Source organism: Antrostomus carolinensis, unplaced genomic scaffold (assembly GCF_000700745.2).
Source record: "Antrostomus carolinensis isolate BGI_N321 unplaced genomic scaffold, ASM70074v2 scaffold32571, whole genome shotgun sequence".
Taxonomy (NCBI): Eukaryota; Metazoa; Chordata; class Aves; order Caprimulgiformes; family Caprimulgidae; genus Antrostomus; species Antrostomus carolinensis.
This window is the reverse complement of record NW_010294034.1, coordinates 13,944-32,948: the sequence shown is the minus strand read 5'-3', so window position 1 is coordinate 32,948 and position 19,005 is coordinate 13,944. Positions and strand designations below refer to the sequence as shown.

Genomic DNA, 19,005 nt, shown 5'->3' with positions numbered 1-19,005 from the left:
GATCTTGACCTGCGCACCCCGCCCGACATGTCACTTGCCCTCGCTCCGCCGGGGGGTCCCCACGCCAGCCCTCCCCCAGCCCGGGCCACTGGACAAACGGTGGCCTCACACCTCCCCGGGCTCTCCTCGACGGGCTGGAGGCTGCCCTTGCCTCCCTCGTCCCGCCCCAGCTTCTCTCCCGCGGGGGACTTGAGCTTCCGCGGGCTAAATCACATCTGTCCCCTTTGACATGTGCCGGGGGTCGGCGGTAATTAAGATGAAACGGGATATGTCGGGAGTGAGGGGGTTTGTGCGAGGGCGGCAGAAGGGAGGAGAGCGGGGCTCAGCGCTGCCGCTGCCCCGGGGGAGCCCCCGCACCCAGCCCGGCCCCGACACCCCAGGAAGCGTAAATCCCGGCTGGTGATGGCACACAGAGATAGGGAGACCTCAAGGATCTTTCTGAAGTCCATAAAGGAAAACCACTATTTCCTAGAGGAAAACCCCCTGGCTATCAAAGCCTGGAGGAGGCATCCTTCAACAGCCAACCGGTGCCTGATTCAAACCAGCTGTACCAAAACCACCCCAACTCTCCCAGACACGGTCAGGCCAGCAACGCAGCTCTGTGAAGGGGACAGGCCCCTGGCTCTGCTTTATTATCGCTGAAAGGCAGCGATGGGTTTGGATGCAACAAGGGTCACCTCTCTCATCCAAACACTCATAGAAAATACGGAGCCAGGTGGAGAGCTGAGAGCAGAGCTTTGAGCGAGCCAGCTGGAGAGCCCTGCACATCCAACACAACAGCTCCCAAGCCATTTGTGCCTTCATCAGCATCGTGGCACCTTTGACTGGACATAAACGTTTTGACATGTATCGTGCCAGCCTCAACTGTGGCACTCTTCTTGTGTTTGAGACCCCATCTTTGATGGCCTGAAAATCTCCTCCCTTTTAATTTGTCTCGGACAGTCATATTGTCCTTGTCTGGAGGGCTACTTTGACCTCTTAAATAACAAGTTCCTTTCATGATTATGTACGTGGCTCTAAGACGCAGCCGACTCACTCTGTTTTACCCTCTGGAGACCTCAGCAAGGCCTTTGTCCTGAAATGGACAGCTTTGTGACTGGCTTCAATAAGTCAAGAGCTCTTGTGTTCCTAAGCATTAAAGAGGATTTAAACTTTTTTATATACATATAGGATTAAGTGAACCTCTAGTTCAGTGTCACATCTTTTTTCATTTTTGAAAGAGTTCAATCTCAATCAGACATCTAGGGATTTATTGTCAAGCTTGTCTCACACAATTCCCACATTGTCATTGGTTGTATTGTTTCAAATAATAGTCTTGTTTCATGATTGCACTATGATTTTGGTGTGAGCTTGTGATAACTGTGAAATCATGCTCTGCAGGTAAGCAGCCATTCAAACATACCTAAGAAAATTACATGTGATGGGGAGAAACAACATATCTCATAATTGTTTCTGTTTCTAGGTATTCTGGAAATAACTGCAGTTGATGTTGGGATCGTTGCCATCAAGGGCTTGTTCTCGGGCAGATACCTGGCCATGAACAAGAGGGGAAGACTTTATGCATCAGTAAGTTTTATGTAAGACTGGCATATGCCCGTCATTTCCTTTGCCGAGAACAGGTCCAACGGGGAGCACAGATTTCTTATAAATAAACATTTATAGAGAAAAGAGTCATGTTATAACAGATTCTGTGTGGAATTGTTACAGGCAAGCAATCAGGATATTTTTTAAAAGTGGAAAGAAACTGTGTTCTTATTTTCTTATTGCCTGTACAGCCAAAGACAGAAAAACATATTTGGCAAAGGTATTTCACATGACCAAAGTTCTGGGCAACTGGGTGCACTGATAAAGACCTCAGGAGCCAGCTTTTGTGGTGCAGAACATCCATCTCTACTCAAATTTATCCATATTTAAATTTGATGTGGATCTTGGACACTGACAGAGGGTGTCAGATAAAGAATATTCAGAAGCAATTAAGCATCTCTGTTAGGGGAAAGCAGCCTACTGATGGGAGTTTCTTTGCACAGAGCGTTTGGCTGGGCAGTGAAAAAAATTACAGGTATTACAAGGCAGGACTGTAGCAAGGAAAGGAACTATGAGAAGGTGCAAGAGGATAAAGGTGAAAATGAACACCTTATTCTACTCCTTTTACCTCATTTTTTTTGTCCTGATCTTTGAGGTAAAATCTGGGCTCTACTGATACTAGCGGCTGTCTCGCCTTTTCAGCCCAGCCAGTATTATTTCCCCTCAGTGAATAAAATCCTTCAGCTTAGACTGCTTCGCATTCAGGGACAGACTAAGGTGTGTTTGTCAGTGTGTATAGTGTACACATTATCTACCTACTTGAATTTCTTCCATTGTCTTTGATTACATCTCTAGCAATCTTGTGATCTCTTACTGTTTAACAACCATACGGTGCAGTTTCTCCAGGATTCCTGTGATATGGAAACAGATTTGAAGAGGGTAAAACATGGCTATGTGAATTTGCTTCTTCCATCTAGTCATTATATGGAATTCTGTTGATTTGATCCTCCAGCAATGTGAGTTTTTTCCATGTGAATGCAGCTTAGGTAACACAATCAACTCGGTTGCCTCCCTGGTTTAATGTATTTTTCTCCACCTTTTCAAGAACATTCTCATAGTGTTTATGACCCAGCTTCTGTAACGTGCCTCATGTGATGCACACTGATTAAAGGGCCTGTGTGTAAAGATGATGGTTCTTTACCAGAAGTGCAGAGAAGAAGATAGCAAACAATTTTGGCAAAGAAAAATGCAGCTGAAGTGGAATGAGGACATACTAGGTCTGCTGTGCCAGAGCTAAAGCTGCCTATTTCTGTGCTTCCAGTTAATATTCTGATTTAAATGAGCATCTTTTTTCCATGGAGCTCCTCCATCAGCTCAGAGCCAGTGTCTGCACCAAAGAAATTAATGGGAAGGATGAACTTTCAAGTTCTTTCTCCTCTTTCTCTCTTTCTTTTTCAAAATAGGTATGTTTTTCCTCCAGATGAATTAAGCTGAATTAAAATTAAACTAAAAAAATTCTGAGTAAAAATCCTTTCCTGGAGTAGAGAAAAGCCTAGAGTAGGATAGACCAGGGATTCTCTTTCTCCTGGACTTGCCTTTCTAGTGTAAGGAGCATCAGGCCATCCTGAAGTTTGTTCAGTTGGTATGTGCCAAGGAATACCAGCCACGAAAGGTTTCTGTACAGATAGAAAATATAATTTTTGCTGTTCCAGCTCAAGTTTCAGAGAGGCAGTTTCAGACTTGTGTTTCAGAGCTAGAGGGACAATCCAGGAAAAGCTGTTCCACTCCAGCTTCTTTCACAGAAGAAGCAAAGAATGAGGGCTCAGGTCAGGAGAAACATCCTGGCTTTGCTTGTCCAGAAAAAACTGAGCAATGACTTTACTGTTGTTACTCTGCCAGGAACCTGTGCAAAGCCCCTATTTCAAATCAGACTCACCTCTTTGTGGATACTTATACAGGGAGCATTTTATGAAATGGCATTGGAATAACTCCATTACCCCTTGGGTCACCAGTTTTCCCATGTCAATAAAATGAGTTTGTTGAGTCTGCCGAATTCCTTTATGTTCTTAACAGATTGTGATAATCCTCTAGGTTTATCCTGTGTGATAAACCCTCTACAAACCAGAAGTAAGGCAGACAGCAGGACAAATCTCCCTACATATGGTAGTTGCGTGGGTTCCAGCACCACAGCATATGAAAACCTTGTCCTTGCAAGGAAGGGCACTTCCGTTTTACAGCTGTGAAGCGGAGACATGTGGAGCCTTTTAAAATCTTGTTAAACGCCTATCAGCATTTCTGGTGAGTGAACAGCATTAAAGACATGTTGTTAATGGAGCCTATGACTTTTCTGGCCCCAGCCTGGCTACCTGTGCCCATTCCATGTCCTCCAGAGGACCCCTCCCTAAAGGTCATGGGTAGCGGTTCCTCTCTGCCTTCTGTTAGATACTGAAGTCTTAATCACACAGGTACAGCAAAGAGGATTTTGTAGTTAAGAAAAGATGTACAGTGTGGGAGGTCCTTTAATTACACCACTCTACTGCTCCCAGGGAAGAGGAAGTTGTTCCTTGTGCCAGGCTTTTGCACACTATTTTCTCTCAGTTGAGGACCAGATGAAAAGGGGAAAATTTTGACAGATCATGTAAAATGTGAGCACCCAGGATGGATGTGTATTCTCCCTTACAGCTTGTGATAAAGAAGCAGCCTAGCATTTTTGAGGAACACACTGGTGGGTGGGGTGTGCTTTCATTTTGTTAAGCTGAAGAAAAGAAAGATGTTTCATAAAGGGGGTGTTTACTGCTCAAATATCTCTAATAAACTGGATGTAATAGACTGCAGGTGTATCTAACTACTAATATACTAATGAAAGAACCACATTTTACATTAAAATGCAGGATTTTACCTTTTTAATAGATGTCAAAGTTTCATAGGCTGCAATTAAGTAATCTGTCCAGTTCACGGGCATATTTATATCTGTAAGCACAAAAACATTAAAATTTACAGCTGAACAATCAGCAGAGCTATTCATTCATATTTATGTGCCATTTTCTGTTTTCAAATTGGTTTTTGGGGTGGTTTTTTTTTCTGCCTCTGACCCACGGAGTACGCTCACACTGCTGCCAGCACCTTGCTGCCCAGCAGTTCAGGCTCAGCGCTTCTCTTCTGCTCGCCTTTTGTAGCACCAGTCCAAGTTTTTCTTACCACATACATTGCTGTCCTTATCCTTAAATTGAGTAGAATCTTGCTTAAGACTTTAGTCCAATATTATTGAGGCAGAGGAGAGCTTTTGCCCATAGATTATTTCTTAAACGTTGTCATTTTTGTTTTACAGGAAAATTATAATGCAGAGTGTGAGTTTGTGGAGAGGATCCATGAATTGGGTTATAACACCTACGCGTCCCGTCTCTACCGGACTGTACCTAACAGAGCCGGCACCAAGCGCAAAGCCAGTGCAGAGAGACTCTGGTATGTCTCAATCAATGGGAAAGGACGACCTAGAAGGGGCTTTAAAACTCGCAGGACACAGAAATCATCTCTCTTTCTGCCCAGAGTATTGGATAACAAAGACCATGAAATGGTCCGACTGTTTCACACAAATGTGAGATATCGAGAAAGTCTCCTGAAGCCCCTGAGCAAGAACCAGCGAAGAAGGAGAGGACGCTAACGGGGCGGGGGGGAGCTTGTATGGGGGCTGGAAGTGACTCAGAGTCTTCAAAATACTACTTAAAAAACCTAACGGATTGTATGACAGGCATTAACACGGACATTTTTTAGACACTGTATAATATAACTGACAGTCACATCCCTTACTTTTAGCTATTGTAGAATTAATATCTGTGGTAAAAAAGATATGAGATAAACTAAGGCACATTCAAATGTAAATTAGTTGGATGTAATAATTCTGTCAATGACTTTCACATTTTCCTTTCTAAAAAAAATAATTCATTACTAGTATTTTCATTCTAACTTGCCATAGGGTATTATGTCAGTGACTCTGTCCTCGCAGATCATATGAATATTTTATACTTAACAATCTTGTGTCCACAGAGAAAGCAAAGCACTTTCACGGCTCTTTTGGCAGTTCCTCATAACAGGCTACATTCCTATTTTTATGGAATACAGGAGTTAGAAAACTGGTTTATTTTTTATCTTGCATATATTTATTTTTATTTTATGATCAGCCAGTATCAATTATGCTTTTTCCATGACTGTCCAAGAGAAGTAAAATTGTAAGCTACTTCAAACATTTCAACAGACCTATGCATTACTAGAGTATTTTTGGATTTGTTTAATTGAAAACCCAAGATACCTGACCTTGTCATTCAAATAAATGTTGGAATGCTGGTAAAGTGGCATTTGCATTGGCCAAGCTTTAGCAGTATATACCTGTTTACTAACTGATGATGCCTCTCCTAAAATGGAACCCAAATATGATGTGAAAACTGAGTTTATGGTGTGGACTGAACTTGCAAGATAGAAAACTTCAGCATTGGGGATGAGAATCTTCTTAAAGACTTTTGTTTAGCTAAGTTTTCTACAGGAAGTCCTAGTTCTAGGTCAAATATGTTTTAACTATTGAGGGGGGAGGGGGGGCAGGTGTGGAATAAAAATCACATTGGGCATACAAAAACTGTAGTGACTTGTTAATTTAAGGTGGCTGCTATGTTCTGATTTTGCTTTCTTTTCAAATGCTCGTTATTTTCACAAGGCAGTCCTAAACTGAAAGCTTCAAATCAAGACAGGGTTTAATGATCTCGAGTTTTGGTTCAATACACATAAAATTATGTTTCTATAAATTTTTCTCATCTGATTCTGGAAGTTAACTTTTACAAAGGTGAGTGGAGTCCACATCACAAGTTTAATATTGAGCAAGGGGTTAAGCTTTAAAAATTTCTCTTCACAGCCAGGAGATTATAAAGTAGTACAAAGATTTAGATGTGTTTGACAAGCAAAAATAATGGTCATTTCAATGAGAGTTGACCATGGCTCTTCACTTCCTGATACAGCACAGATGCAGAAAAGAGAGACTGCACTGAAATAAATGTTCAATCTGAATTTAACAAAAGATCTGCAAGATAAATATGACATTATATAGAAGCAGAAAGGTGCAAATCCTATTCCTGGTCACCTTGACAGAAAGACCTTGTGGGCTACTTACTGAATAATGGTATGATCATTTAACACTAGGTAGTGTAAGTCTTCCATTGCTAAGGGTTGAATTCTGTAAAGAGAAGTAAAATGAGTCCATAGAATGAGTTTACTAAGCCTGGTAGTTACAGACCTAGCACTGCTTACACCCCTATAAAGTTAAAAACAGAAAGGTGTCTTTACACCAAAAAGTACGCTCCATTTCTTCCACTTTCGTATCTCTTCTGTAATGTTCTAACAAAGAAGGAAACTATTTTTGAATAAGAAAGTCAAAACTCTTTGATTTCTGCTTTCCTTTATACTGAAATAATGTAAAAAACCACTTAAATAATGTAATGTGGTGCACACAGAATAGATTTAGGTTTAAAAAAGGGTACAGAAAACCATGAACCAGGTTCCCAAATTTTTTTGCTTTTACAAAATAATCAAAAACAGTAGTGGGATTACTTCACAAAAGTAAATCAGGCAATATCATGTCAGGAGCCACTGAACAAGCTGTGCAAAGAAGAAACATAGAGACTGAAAAAGAAACAGAAAATTTCAGATTTTCTGTTTTGTTTACTCTCCTGTGACCCTCACAAGGTCCAAACTACTGCAGAGTTCAACTTGTCTTTTGAAAGTTGGTTGTATCAGTGAAGGAAATTAGGTTTTGCATCCTGGGCATCAGGAGTATTTTTGGGGCACTATCTCCCAGCTCCGCTATCTCAGGTCTCTATTTCCCTTCAGTCTACTGGCAGGGGCTGAAAAATATGACTGGGCAGGAAAGAGAGAGACTTAGGGAGTCTTTCAAGCTTCAAAAACAAAATGTAAGGGAAGGAAAGTGTCAGTAAGCCCAACGGGCAGGGAAAGGTCACCTACAGCTGAAGATTAAGAGAGCTGATTATCTCCATGTCTAAATTCAGCCATATTTATTTTGTCTGCTTTCAGATCTAATTCACCTCAACTTGTAAGCTAAAGAAGATCCATTCTCAGCTTTCTCTCCCCTAAAAATAGTTGTTGTAAATCTAGTGATTAATGACTGCACCAGGTATTTTCAATATAATCCTTATTGTCTAAAGAAAATGGACAAACTCCTGTTTCCCACCATGCAAAGACGGCACCGTCATGCCAGCTCCAAACCTATGTCCTACCAAACCTTTAGTCTTCACTCTTAGCTTTTCTCAAAGGCAAGTGCTTGTGCTGAATGTATCCCTTGCTTTTCTGTTGCTGTTTATTATCAATTTTTCCTCTCATTCTTTTCTCCTTCTCTTTCACAGACGGTCAAACTACCCGCAACAGAAGGTAATTGCTGTAGGTGATAAAGGAATATCATTAACTACAAAACACCTGCTTACTCCTGTCTTTGTTTTGAGCTGTATTGCATGCTTGGTGTAGGAGTATTGTTTTAACCACCTTCCCAGAGGAAATGGCAATGAAGTTTAGCTTAACACATGAACTACATCCTTATCTCAGTTTCAGTTTTCATCCCAACAAAGTCTAAAATGCTAACACTGAAAAAAAGGAGAGGAGAGACAAAAGCAAAAGTAATTAACTGGTTGGAGGCAATGACATTTTAACTATTGTGGGTAAGTGATGATTTTTACATCAACCTAAAACAATTTTACTAACATTCTGAGATTTTTTTTTTGCTCAGCCTCATTGCAGAAATTCAAAGGAGATGGCTTTGGGATTTGTCTTTTTTATCTTTTAAGAAATATTAATGTTCTTGTTGAAATACTTTTCATTACAGACAGTAGTGGTAATGTTATTTAATTACAAAGAATATTAAAAAAGTATAAAATCTGTTTTTCTCAGTCACCACAAGCATGAAATAATGCTAGAGGGGATTTTTTTGTTCATACTTTTTCATGGCAGTACCTAGCCCCAAACCCTCTCTCTTTCGAGTCCTTTTGTGAGCTCTTGGATTTCCTGCTTTACTTCCTGATGTTTCCTCTTTCTTCTCTGCTTTTCTTTGCAGATGTACAACCCTCTGCAAAACAATAGGCAAAGAAATCCTTTTGACCACACGTGCCTTTGCTTTGGATGGTTACATGGACCTGGTTTTGGAATGGGGCTGGTGTTAGTTCCACTATTCAGTTGACAAGGCTTAACTGTTTCTTATAATTGTCTGAACTGAGGATGTGGTTACTTCCCCAGCTTTCAGAAGGTTTAGTCCCATCCAGAACAGCTCAGGCTAAAAAAAATCTAGACAGCAAAGCTGTTATAATGCACTAATATTCATCATCAACTGTTTGATTCACAGCCTCGTCAGTAAATATGAGCTCAGAAGAGCAGGCAACTAAATATATTTAAAGTTGCAGCCATGCAGGTCAATATGAAAATCACAAGACAAAGTTGTTGAAAAGTCTGAGTTACAGCAAAAACCTTTCCCCTGAGCACCCTGCCAGCACTGTGCATTGCTGTCCAGAATCTCTCTCCCAGACCTAAACAATAACCTCAGAAAATAAAGCTGTTTGTTAGTGATGACAATGAAAACCTTTAATTTTACTGCTTATTTGTATTTGATATAAAGCATAAGATTTTTCATATTCCTATGTACATGTATAGCATAGTTATATGGAATATTCCTCAGGAGAATGTATAATCAATTGCATTAAAAATGAGGAAACCTTCTTCTGGCCTCAAAAACTCAGGGATAGTACTAAAAGAGAGTGCTTTATAACATATCTCCAACAATGTATTAAAACAAATTAAGCCAAACCTTTTTCAGTTTAGTCATCCTAAAATTACTGAATGTCATATCCATAGCACAAATACAATGACATCTTTGAGCCCAGAGCAAACAAGACTCTACATGTTGTTACACTCCTGGAATTGAAATGTTTCAATTTTATTTACCAGTGAGGTGCTGAAGGCCTTATAAAAAGAGGGATTCAATTAGGACAACTATTTCTGCATCGTTTATGTGCAGAATTGTTTTCTAAGAACCAAACATTTGCAAGGAGATCAGCATGCCACTCTGCCAAAAAGGTCTTTATAGGAATTGCTGTGATCTGTCTTATCAAAACAATAATCTCTGCACAGTAGGACCTTATTGACAGCTCTTCTTTTTTCCCTTTTGGAATGTAAACTATTTTTATTGGTAATAAATATAGCATTTAGAAAGAAGTATCTTTTACCAGGAAAATACACCAACAAAGAAAAAAACAAGTGAAACAACATATGGTGGGATGAAATGCATCAACTCCCACTAATTAGAATCCATTTTGTTAGAATATTCTGTGTGATATCAGTCATTTAGCATTGCATAATGTGAGCTGTATCTGACATGATTTACAAACAAGCTACCAACAAGCCCTTCAGACTTCACAAGCGAGAGACTGATGTTGGAGTTTGGGCTTCAGGCTTTGCCACAGTGACCCAAGCACAGGAGGAGCAGCCTGGGCTTTGCCCCAGCTCTGCATGCTGGTGTGGTGGTCTGGGGGCAAAAGGGATCCATCTCCACATTGCACTGTGTTTTCCTGACTCTAGGATGCAAGGACTCCTGACCCATCTGTGTCAACATGGAATGGGGCTGCAGTCACTCCTGGTCTCACCAGCCTCTCTTTTCTCTGTGGGGAGGGAAGGCACAGGGGAGGGATGCTAATGTGTCAAAAACAGGAGACTGCAAAGAGTGTCTGCTGATGAACCAGATCCTGACAGCTATTACTGCATCTTCTAGAGCTTAAGAAGTGGATGTGAGCTGTCTTCAATCACCCCTGGGTTGCTTTTGGTCTCCTCAGCATGCCACTACAGCTGTACAAGTCTTTGGGGACTGAAGAATTATTTTTTTTTTTCTTTGTTCTGCTAAAAGCATTTTAAAAACTGATCATGGATTCCTAGCTGTTGCTACAGGCATTTTTCCAAATGGTGAGTTCCTTGGTTTGTCCACAGAAAAGCTTGCTGTGGGTGTGAAGATGAGCAATGTGAGGGGGGTTCCCTCCTTTGGGGTTGTTTTCATGTTCTTCACTTGCTGATGTACAGGGTACGAAGGTATCTGTAATAGGAAATGGTGTAGTGAGCACAATCCTGGGACAAACTGACCCATGGAAGGAAACATTCGCAGCTGAGAATGTTGCTTTACACGTTTTGTGGCCATTAAAGTGACAGCAAAAAGAAGTGACCAGCTTCTAAAATACAAAAAAGAGACACGAAAACATTACATGAATAAAAGCAGAGACGTAAGCAACTAGGTGTGAATTTTTTTACTTGAATTCGACATATTCTCCAATTTGAAGCCAAATTTCATTCTTGTTACTATCTTCAGGGATAGTATTGGGCAGAGTGTACTCCAGTGAATTCATTCTGCTGGACTGATTTGAACCAATTCGTACCGTAAAGTTCAGCTTTTCAGCTACAATTGCTTGGTTTGACTCCAGCACAATCTGCTTCCCACCACAGGTGGTGGGACTTATTCTATTACTCTCAGTGGACTTGAATAATTTTCCACCTGATGTTACAACACTGTGAAAGCTTAAAAAAGTTTTTGAAGTACTTTGAACCTTTTGTAAATGTGTGCAGCAAACAGGTCAGGGCACATTTGAATAAAATAGTTATTTATTTGCAAGCCAAAGGTGCCTTGCTTTGTGGATATACTGTTCCTCAGATGAAAGCACTGCCCATAACGATGGTGTTGGGAAGGTTTATTTCAGTGGCATGAGTTAGCAAAGCAGAGGGAGAAAGAGAGTGAGAATGTATATAAATCCCATGGGAAATCTAAGAAACTTGTACCCCTGTGAGAACTGAAGAATATAACAAAACTGAATAGCTTGGATAAGGTAGAAGTTTCTTTAGTTCACGTATCTGCTTTGCCTTCTAGTAAAGAAGATTTGTGTTCCTCCTTCTTGGATTTTTAAGTGGTAAAATTCTTTACATAGGGAGAAAAGGTACTGAAGTGATTTATATGTATATATATATTTTAAGCTATCTTAAATAGTGCCTTTGAAGTTTGCGGTGGTGCTCAAGTTCAAATGTCTCCTGTTTCCTTTTGGAAGGTTTGAAGGATGTGGGAAGGTGAACAAGCAGATCTATAATTAAAGAACAGTTGATGGTAACTGTCCTCCTTTGTTAGCATTCTCGGGCCACCTCCAAATTTAGACGGTTAAAGAGAACTCTGTCCCATTTTAGTTCTGCAATAGTTTAGATGCCACCATTGCATAGCAGGAGAGAAGCCTTTCTGAAATCTGGGGTACATCCCCTTTCTGACCACAAAATAAGCTCACATTCTTCACATTACACATTAAAGGAAATGTTATGCTTTCCTACAAGAACAATCCTAAATGCTGTAGTACTTTTACTACAGGCTGAAACATCTGGATTTGAAGAGCAGTGATCTATCTGTGAGGAGAATTTAGAGACATCCTGATGTTAATGCAAAATTAAGTAAGAAGCACGGGGCATGTGCAGTTCTTCTGGCTTGGCAATATCTCTGTCACCAACTGCCTGATTTTGTACATTTTTTTCCTGGAGCAGAGAAAGCTAAGTCTGATAATGTCAAAATATCACAAGATCTCACACTAAGATATTTTTGAATTTAAAGTCTTTTTTATTTGGAAATAACCTTTTCTGGAAGTACATCCATGTAAGTTTAATCATACTGTCCAATAATACATCGTATGTGATGACCTGTGATGACCAGCCACAAAAGATAATAATCTGTCTTAAATCAATTTTTATCTTTTGAAATTATTCCTTGCGTGTATTTTGGAGAGAGAAATGAACTAATTCATAAAATATGACCAGAATTCAGTGTCTTTAGATACTACATTAAATAGGACTCCCCCCAAAAAATTGACAGCAGATTAAGGCTCCACCTTCCTTCTATGTTCCTACTAGGAAAAGTCACATGAACATTACTTTATACAGCCAGAAATGAACTAGTCTGAAAGAAATCTGCTGGCAGTGTCTGAGAGTGCCACCAGGAGATAGGTGACACACATTACTCAGCACAGCATAGTTCCAGTATGATCGTACATACTTGGTTTACACCGCAGACACTGGAGTCTCCAACTGAAAATTATTCTTAAATCCTTAGACATTTTTTCATGGCAACACGGGTCTAAAACTACAGCAACAGAAACTGAGTTTATTTGTGTCCCATAGTCTGTCTGCTCCGAGGATCTGTTAGCTCTAGTCAGTAGTACATATGGAAAGAAAATCCTCAGGGTCAGGTTAACCCTTTCTTTCTCCTGAATGAAGAACGTATTGCATTTCTAGTGCTTTACTGCAAATGTATTCAAAAAAAGCTATAGGAAATTGAGATTCTCTAAGAACTTCCCAGAGGAGGACCAAAGTGGTGAAACAAAGCTCTTCAGAACTGAGTTTTTCCTTCTTTTCTTTCTTTGTTTTTTGGTTTTTTTTTAAACTCTAAATTTCCTAATTGAAACAAAGCAGGGTGATCCCACATATTTTTTGCTTTTTCTTAGAGAACTCAACCCAATATTAAGTTTTCCCTTATCTCTGCATTGCACAGATCAAATTCACTCCCTTGTTTTATGTCATCTCTTTCTGCTGTCTCCTCTAAGCTTTTTCCCATCTTTACTAAAAGCTTATTTTTTTTTTTTTTTTTTTTTTTAACTCTGAATTTCCTAATTGAAACAAAGCAGAGTGATCCCACGTATTTTTTGCTTTTTCTTAAAGAACTCAACCCAACATTAAGTTTCCCCTTATCTCTGCATTGCTCAGATCAAATTCACTTCCTTGTTTTATGTCATTTCTTTCTGCTGTCTCCTCTAAGCTCTTTCCCAGCTTTAGTAAAAGCTTACACCAAAGCCTTCTTCCCTGCAACTTCCTTCCTGTGGGCCCATGTTTTTCCTTTTGGTTCAACACTTCTGTATATATTTTCAGAGAAGACAATTATTTCTTTACTTTTTCTCTCCTCTGCTGTACATAGATAGAATATTATATAAAGTAAGAGCAGCCTCCTCCCAGAAAGTCTGAAAGCTCACAAGCAGCCTTGTGATCCAGCCCAAGAATGATCTCAAAGAAACCCTACCACCCTTCAGAAGAAAGCCCCAGGTGCTCCAGCAGACCTTTCTCAGAGCCTGGGAACCTATACAATTTATAACACCTATATGTTGAATACTCAGGTGTTTGAATATTGGAACAGGGTTCCAGTTTTGGAGATGAATTAGAAAGGTAGCCAAAGGTTTACTTTCTTGGCAAATTTGAAGAATGATCTCAAAGAAACCCTACCACCCTTCAGAAGAAAGCCCCAGGTGCTCCAGCAGACCTTTCTCAGAGCCTGGGAACCTATACAATTTATAACACCTATATGTTGAATACTCAGGTGTTTGAATATTGGAACAGGGTTCCAGTTTTGGAGATGAATTAGAAAGGTAGCCAAAGGTTTGCTTTCTTGGCAAATTTTGGGGAAAATAATGGCTATGGCTTATGTAAAGAACATGTATGGCTAAATGAAGCAAAAGTGTTTTTTTTGTTCTGTTTTTGTTTTTAGAAAACAATGAAGCAGTAGGTCAAAAAGCTATGAAAAGATTGAAGGACACTTTGTGCCTCTTTTTCATGCAAACTTGATAAAGCAGAATCAGAAAAGAAGCTGGACAGATTAAAATGCAATCGAAGAGAGGTAAGAAAAACACTTTTATACCTTGAGCCACTATTATGGTGCTGCTCTCTCCATGAGATTGATAGAGGAAAAAGAAGCTGGGGCAGTTGGGGAAGAAGAAAGAGAATTAGTTTAGAAAAACATCCTGGAGAACCCTGCCAAGTGAAGGCCTGTGGGTTTTATCCTACATACACTTCCAGGAATAAAGCACTTTAACTGAGACAAACAAGATATGTGTATTTTCACACCAGTGACATAACTTATATACAGATGTGATGCCTCAAGTTCACTTATTTCTGAAATGAACTCCTAGTTTCTATTTGGCTAGGCTGTTTGTGTTGGCAAACCAGGAACAGGTTTAACAGTTGTAAAACTCTGCACTCAACTTTGATGGCACGCGCATATTTGTACTTAAGAGACCCCATCAGAAGAGAAGTTCATGTAATGCAAGAAAACATTGAGATGAGACTCGTGCATGAAGGCTGTTGGAGAGCCTGATACCCATCACACCCACCGTGGCAGCCATGGACGTGAGCCCTGAGTGCTGTCCTGCAGATGGTGGAGGGAGCACGAGCTGGCACAGCTCTGCCCAGGCTTCACGTGTGCTGGTGGAGAAGCAAAATAAACAAAACGCCAAGCCAAGAAACAGGCTACTCTCATCCCCAGCGGGTACCGTGACTTTGCAAGAGTCAGTGCAGTAGAAACTAATATTATGTTTCAGGAACTTGGCTCAACTCTCCAACTCTGTTGTATTTGAACTACTGTTCAACCTTGGTGCTGGTGAAAAGCAGCACTTGCAATTATTTCTACACTTCAGAGAGGAAGGATGGCCAGTTTTCTTGCTCCTGCAAAGACATAAACCTGCCCTAAGATCCAGGTATATTAAGGCTCTGTGAAATCTCTTCCTCCTTTTTGTTTTCAACACAAGTATTCAAAGTAAAGCTAAATCTTTCCCTTTTTGAATAGTTTTGTGCAAAATTTTGCACAGCTTCAGTACATGTTATGAGAAGGGAAATGGTTTTGGGCCAGCTGAATTATTGCAAATTGATTTAATGAGTCCAATTACTGAATCTGAGTAACCAAGGTTCTGAATAACTGAGATACTTTTCAATGTAAGCAATAAATACCAGGGATAGAGCTGTATTATAGGAAACAGAGGCTATGATAGAGCTTTGGATAATGAAGATTCTAGTTTGTATCATGTGTACTTTGGCAGCAGCTGATTAAAAAAGTAAGAACATATGCAAACTTCAGTATGACACTACTACTGTGACCTCGTCAACAACTTCAAGGTCATTATTAGGAGAGTTTTCAGGTTTGTTTTTTGGGGGTTTTTTTTTTGCCTGGTTGCATGTGAGTTGTTAAGATTTATTACAATCATTGCAAGAGGACACCTGCTAAATGTCAAAAGATTCCTGGGAAACTTCAAGTGTTTTACTAAGGTGAAACTACCCCTTTTACACAGCCTTCAGGAATCCAGCTCAATGGACTCCAGTCTGGTCTTCCTTGATGTGCCCATGCTCTGAAGCAGAAGCATAGCCACAAGTGATATTCAGAAACATATTTGTCCTCCAGACAAATCTACCTGTGTCTAACATGATCCATGTCTTGCTTCCTGGGATTCCTGATATATATCATACCCTGAGTAAGGACCAGATCCTTGGCTGAAGTCAGTTGGCATTGCTGTACTGGCTTTGGTGAAGCTGTGAGGTGTCACACCAGCTGAGCACTGAATCAGGTGACCGAGAACTGTCTAAATATATTATCAAAAATTAAATTTGACTTGTGAAACTTACACTAAACAAACATGGAGAAATATCTTAACGTCCAAATTTCTAGAATTTTTTGCTGAAATTTGCCATGCATCTCCTTTGGCTGCGTTGCAGTGTTCCTCCCCTACATCATCATTTTATTTTCAGCACAGCGATTCTCTTTTTTCCTTTGAGCAATGAAACTCTGTCTGCTTTTCAAGACTAATATATGGCCCTTGAGTGAAGGCAAGGCTGTGATTCAAATCAAGAGTTCTGTTGACATTATAATCCTCAGGAGCACAGCTGGAGCATTTCACGAACGGTAGCAAACACCCTTCATTGATTTACTGTCTTGGTATTCAATCAGGAGTCCATGTTCTGTGTCGTTAGCTGCAACATACAAAAAATAACTCGGTGAACTTCTAATTAAGGCATTTAGCTTCTTGCCTATCTTGTAAGAAAAGATTTGTGCTATATATGAGATGCTGCTGCTTTTATGGGTTCTCCCCTGTTTTTACAGCAGGAGGGCTTCAGGCCCTAAGAAGGTCTGGTGGGCTATAAGTGGGATATACACCAAAGCTGCTCTCTGACCCTTCCAAGCAGAAGACTAAGCAGTGTGTGATAGCAGAAATTTTCATGCATCTCCCCCAAACTCTGCACCTCTTTGTTCCAGTTCTATACAAAGCTTTCCTAGCCATAACCATCTCTCAAGCATGAAAACAACAACAACAACAACAAATCATTCCAGTTCTCATGAGAGCTGCAAAGGGGATCCACAGCTCTGCTTCTGGGCAGCAAATAAACCCTTCCCTTTCTGCAGTGCCTGTCTCCAGCCACAACATGCATGAGAGCAATTTGGAAGCCGTGCTCTTTCTCGTCTCGCCCCTCGTTCCCCGGGAGAGAGCCACCACTCTGCCAGCCCCCACTGACCTGAAGATGAGAGTTCCCTAGATTGTTTCCAGCTTGCACTGCTAGCCCCGCTGAACGAATAGCACTCACAGTATTTTTGGGGTGGTGACTCAGAAGAAAGTCATGAATGCCCCCTTAAGAGGCTGTCAAAAGCCCCCCTGGTAAGAAGTGTTTTGTTTTTCCTGTTTTCGTTGTCCAGGCTGCCTGCGGATATTTCCACAAGTCTCCAGCACAGGTTTCTCAATTCATTGTCCAAGCAGCAAGTTGTACCCTAAAAGGCAACAGAGCAGAGATGCAGATTCTAATCTGACCCCATTCCTGTTTCTCACTCCCTTATAGGAATAGTCAGAACATACAGCCCTTCTAGTCATCACAGAGGGTACCCAAGTGCCAGCCAGGACCAAAGCCACTGAAGCTCCTGAATGCCTTCCACTTGCTTATCTACCTGCTACTTTCAGTGGTCCCTCAGGCAGTTAAACACCAGGGAAATTCAAGGGTTTAGGGATAAAGGTGTCTTAACAGATCTTAGTATCAAGTGCTTCAGCATTATTTTTTTACCTTCAGAAAGTACTTCAGAAACTTTATTGATCCTCTCAAAAATAACGTGAAGTAGCCAGGGGTTGTTATCACAGATACTTGTATCTCCAAGTGTTGTGAGGTGTAATGACTTGATCAAGACCAAATAAAGATTGGTGTTGAAGCAGGGTTTAGATTCAAAAAAGGGCTCAGAACAGCCATAAGATTTGGAGTTGTGAGTGTTATATTTGGATTGAAAGACAGCTGTGAAAAGGAAAAATGGCAGATGTTCATTTTTTTTGTGTTTGAACATGCAGCAGGAGATACAATGCTTTAATAGAAGGTGTTGCCTGCTTACCTTCTTTCGTCTCTAACATTTATCTTCTTCAGGTGCCTTCATTGTGGTTCAAGCCCTAGTAGTGTCTGGGTTTCCAACTTTCCTTCTCTCGCTGAGCCAGGACTTCAGCTAGTCAGAGCTCTGCTAAAGCCACCCTGTGCCAGGAAGACAGTAGTCAAGACCTACCTTGATGCCTGTTGGTGTATCTAGAGCTTAGTGACGCAAAACTTACTGAATAACCCTTGTTAGGGATTTTTAACTATTATTATTATTACAAGTGCTCAGATTTTGTAATGTTCTAGAGCTACTGCTGCAAAATTATTTTTCTTAGTAAGGTGAGGACTTTTATGGCTGGGTTCTGCAAGTGGTGTATGATGGCAATACAACACTGTGAAATGACTCTCCCGTGAGCAAGGTTGGCTTTCAGCTCAGCAGCAATCCCTCCATCGTAAAGTGATGCATCCAACTTCCAACCATATAGTTCCCATCCTCTTCTCAGATGCGGGCCATTAGAAACACTACATAAGTCAAAGGAAAGCTCAGGCCCAAACTTTTGAGCCTGGGAATCTCACAGAGCAAACCTCTTCTGGATCGCTCTCAGCTTTACACATTGATGAAACAGATCTGAACCCTGTGAAATGTGCGACCATGGGGCCAGCCTCTTGTGCCAGAGTTACCCTGCAAGTCATTAACTGCTGCTGCTTGGGGTGACCCCACATCTTGGGAAAAGCTGGAAAAGTGTCTGGAGATACTAGGTAGGACTGTTAGAACAAAATTGTGTGTGTTCATGGGCTTCTTGGAATACTTTATCCCCTGTCAAGTTGCTGTGAACAACTGGATAGGGACGCTGGCTAAGAACAGAAAGACTAGATTGCCCGCGTCGTTATTTAAGGTTGCGGTATCTGCTGCAACACGGTCCTGATATTTTAGTGAACTTTTGGGGTATAATAAAAACACTAATAGGTGATTTATGGCTATTGGTTTATTGCTGATCTATAGTTGTAGCAGAGGCATTAACTGAAAACTGGTATATTCTTTTTGAATATACTTAGCTGTGATTTCTCTCACTAGCATGAGGAGGAAGAACTGTTACCATGTCTCACTTTCAGAACAACAAAAAGCTTTGTAGTCCACGTATGGTGAAAGACTAAGTGCAAGTCCTGCAGGAGTTGAATGACAGTATGTAGATAAACCATCCATGAAATATTTCTATTATTGCTCCTTTAAAAGTATTTCTTAATGTTATTCTCGATAAACAAATAAAATATTCCATAATAGTC

At 40.5% G+C, this 19,005-nt stretch overlaps 1 protein-coding gene across 1 annotated transcript; it reads left to right on the top strand.

Annotated features, from left to right (window-relative positions):
- Positions 1-1,462: 1,462 nt before the first annotated feature.
- Positions 1,463-5,185, top strand: FGF3 (fibroblast growth factor 3; the record flags this gene model as incomplete). The annotated part of the gene is made up of 2 exons (XM_029087350.1): positions 1,463-1,566; positions 4,853-5,185. Coding segments are annotated over 2 exons (437 nt in total), but the record flags the coding sequence as incomplete, so codon positions are not given.
- Between the last annotated feature and the right edge of the window lie 13,820 nt (positions 5,186-19,005).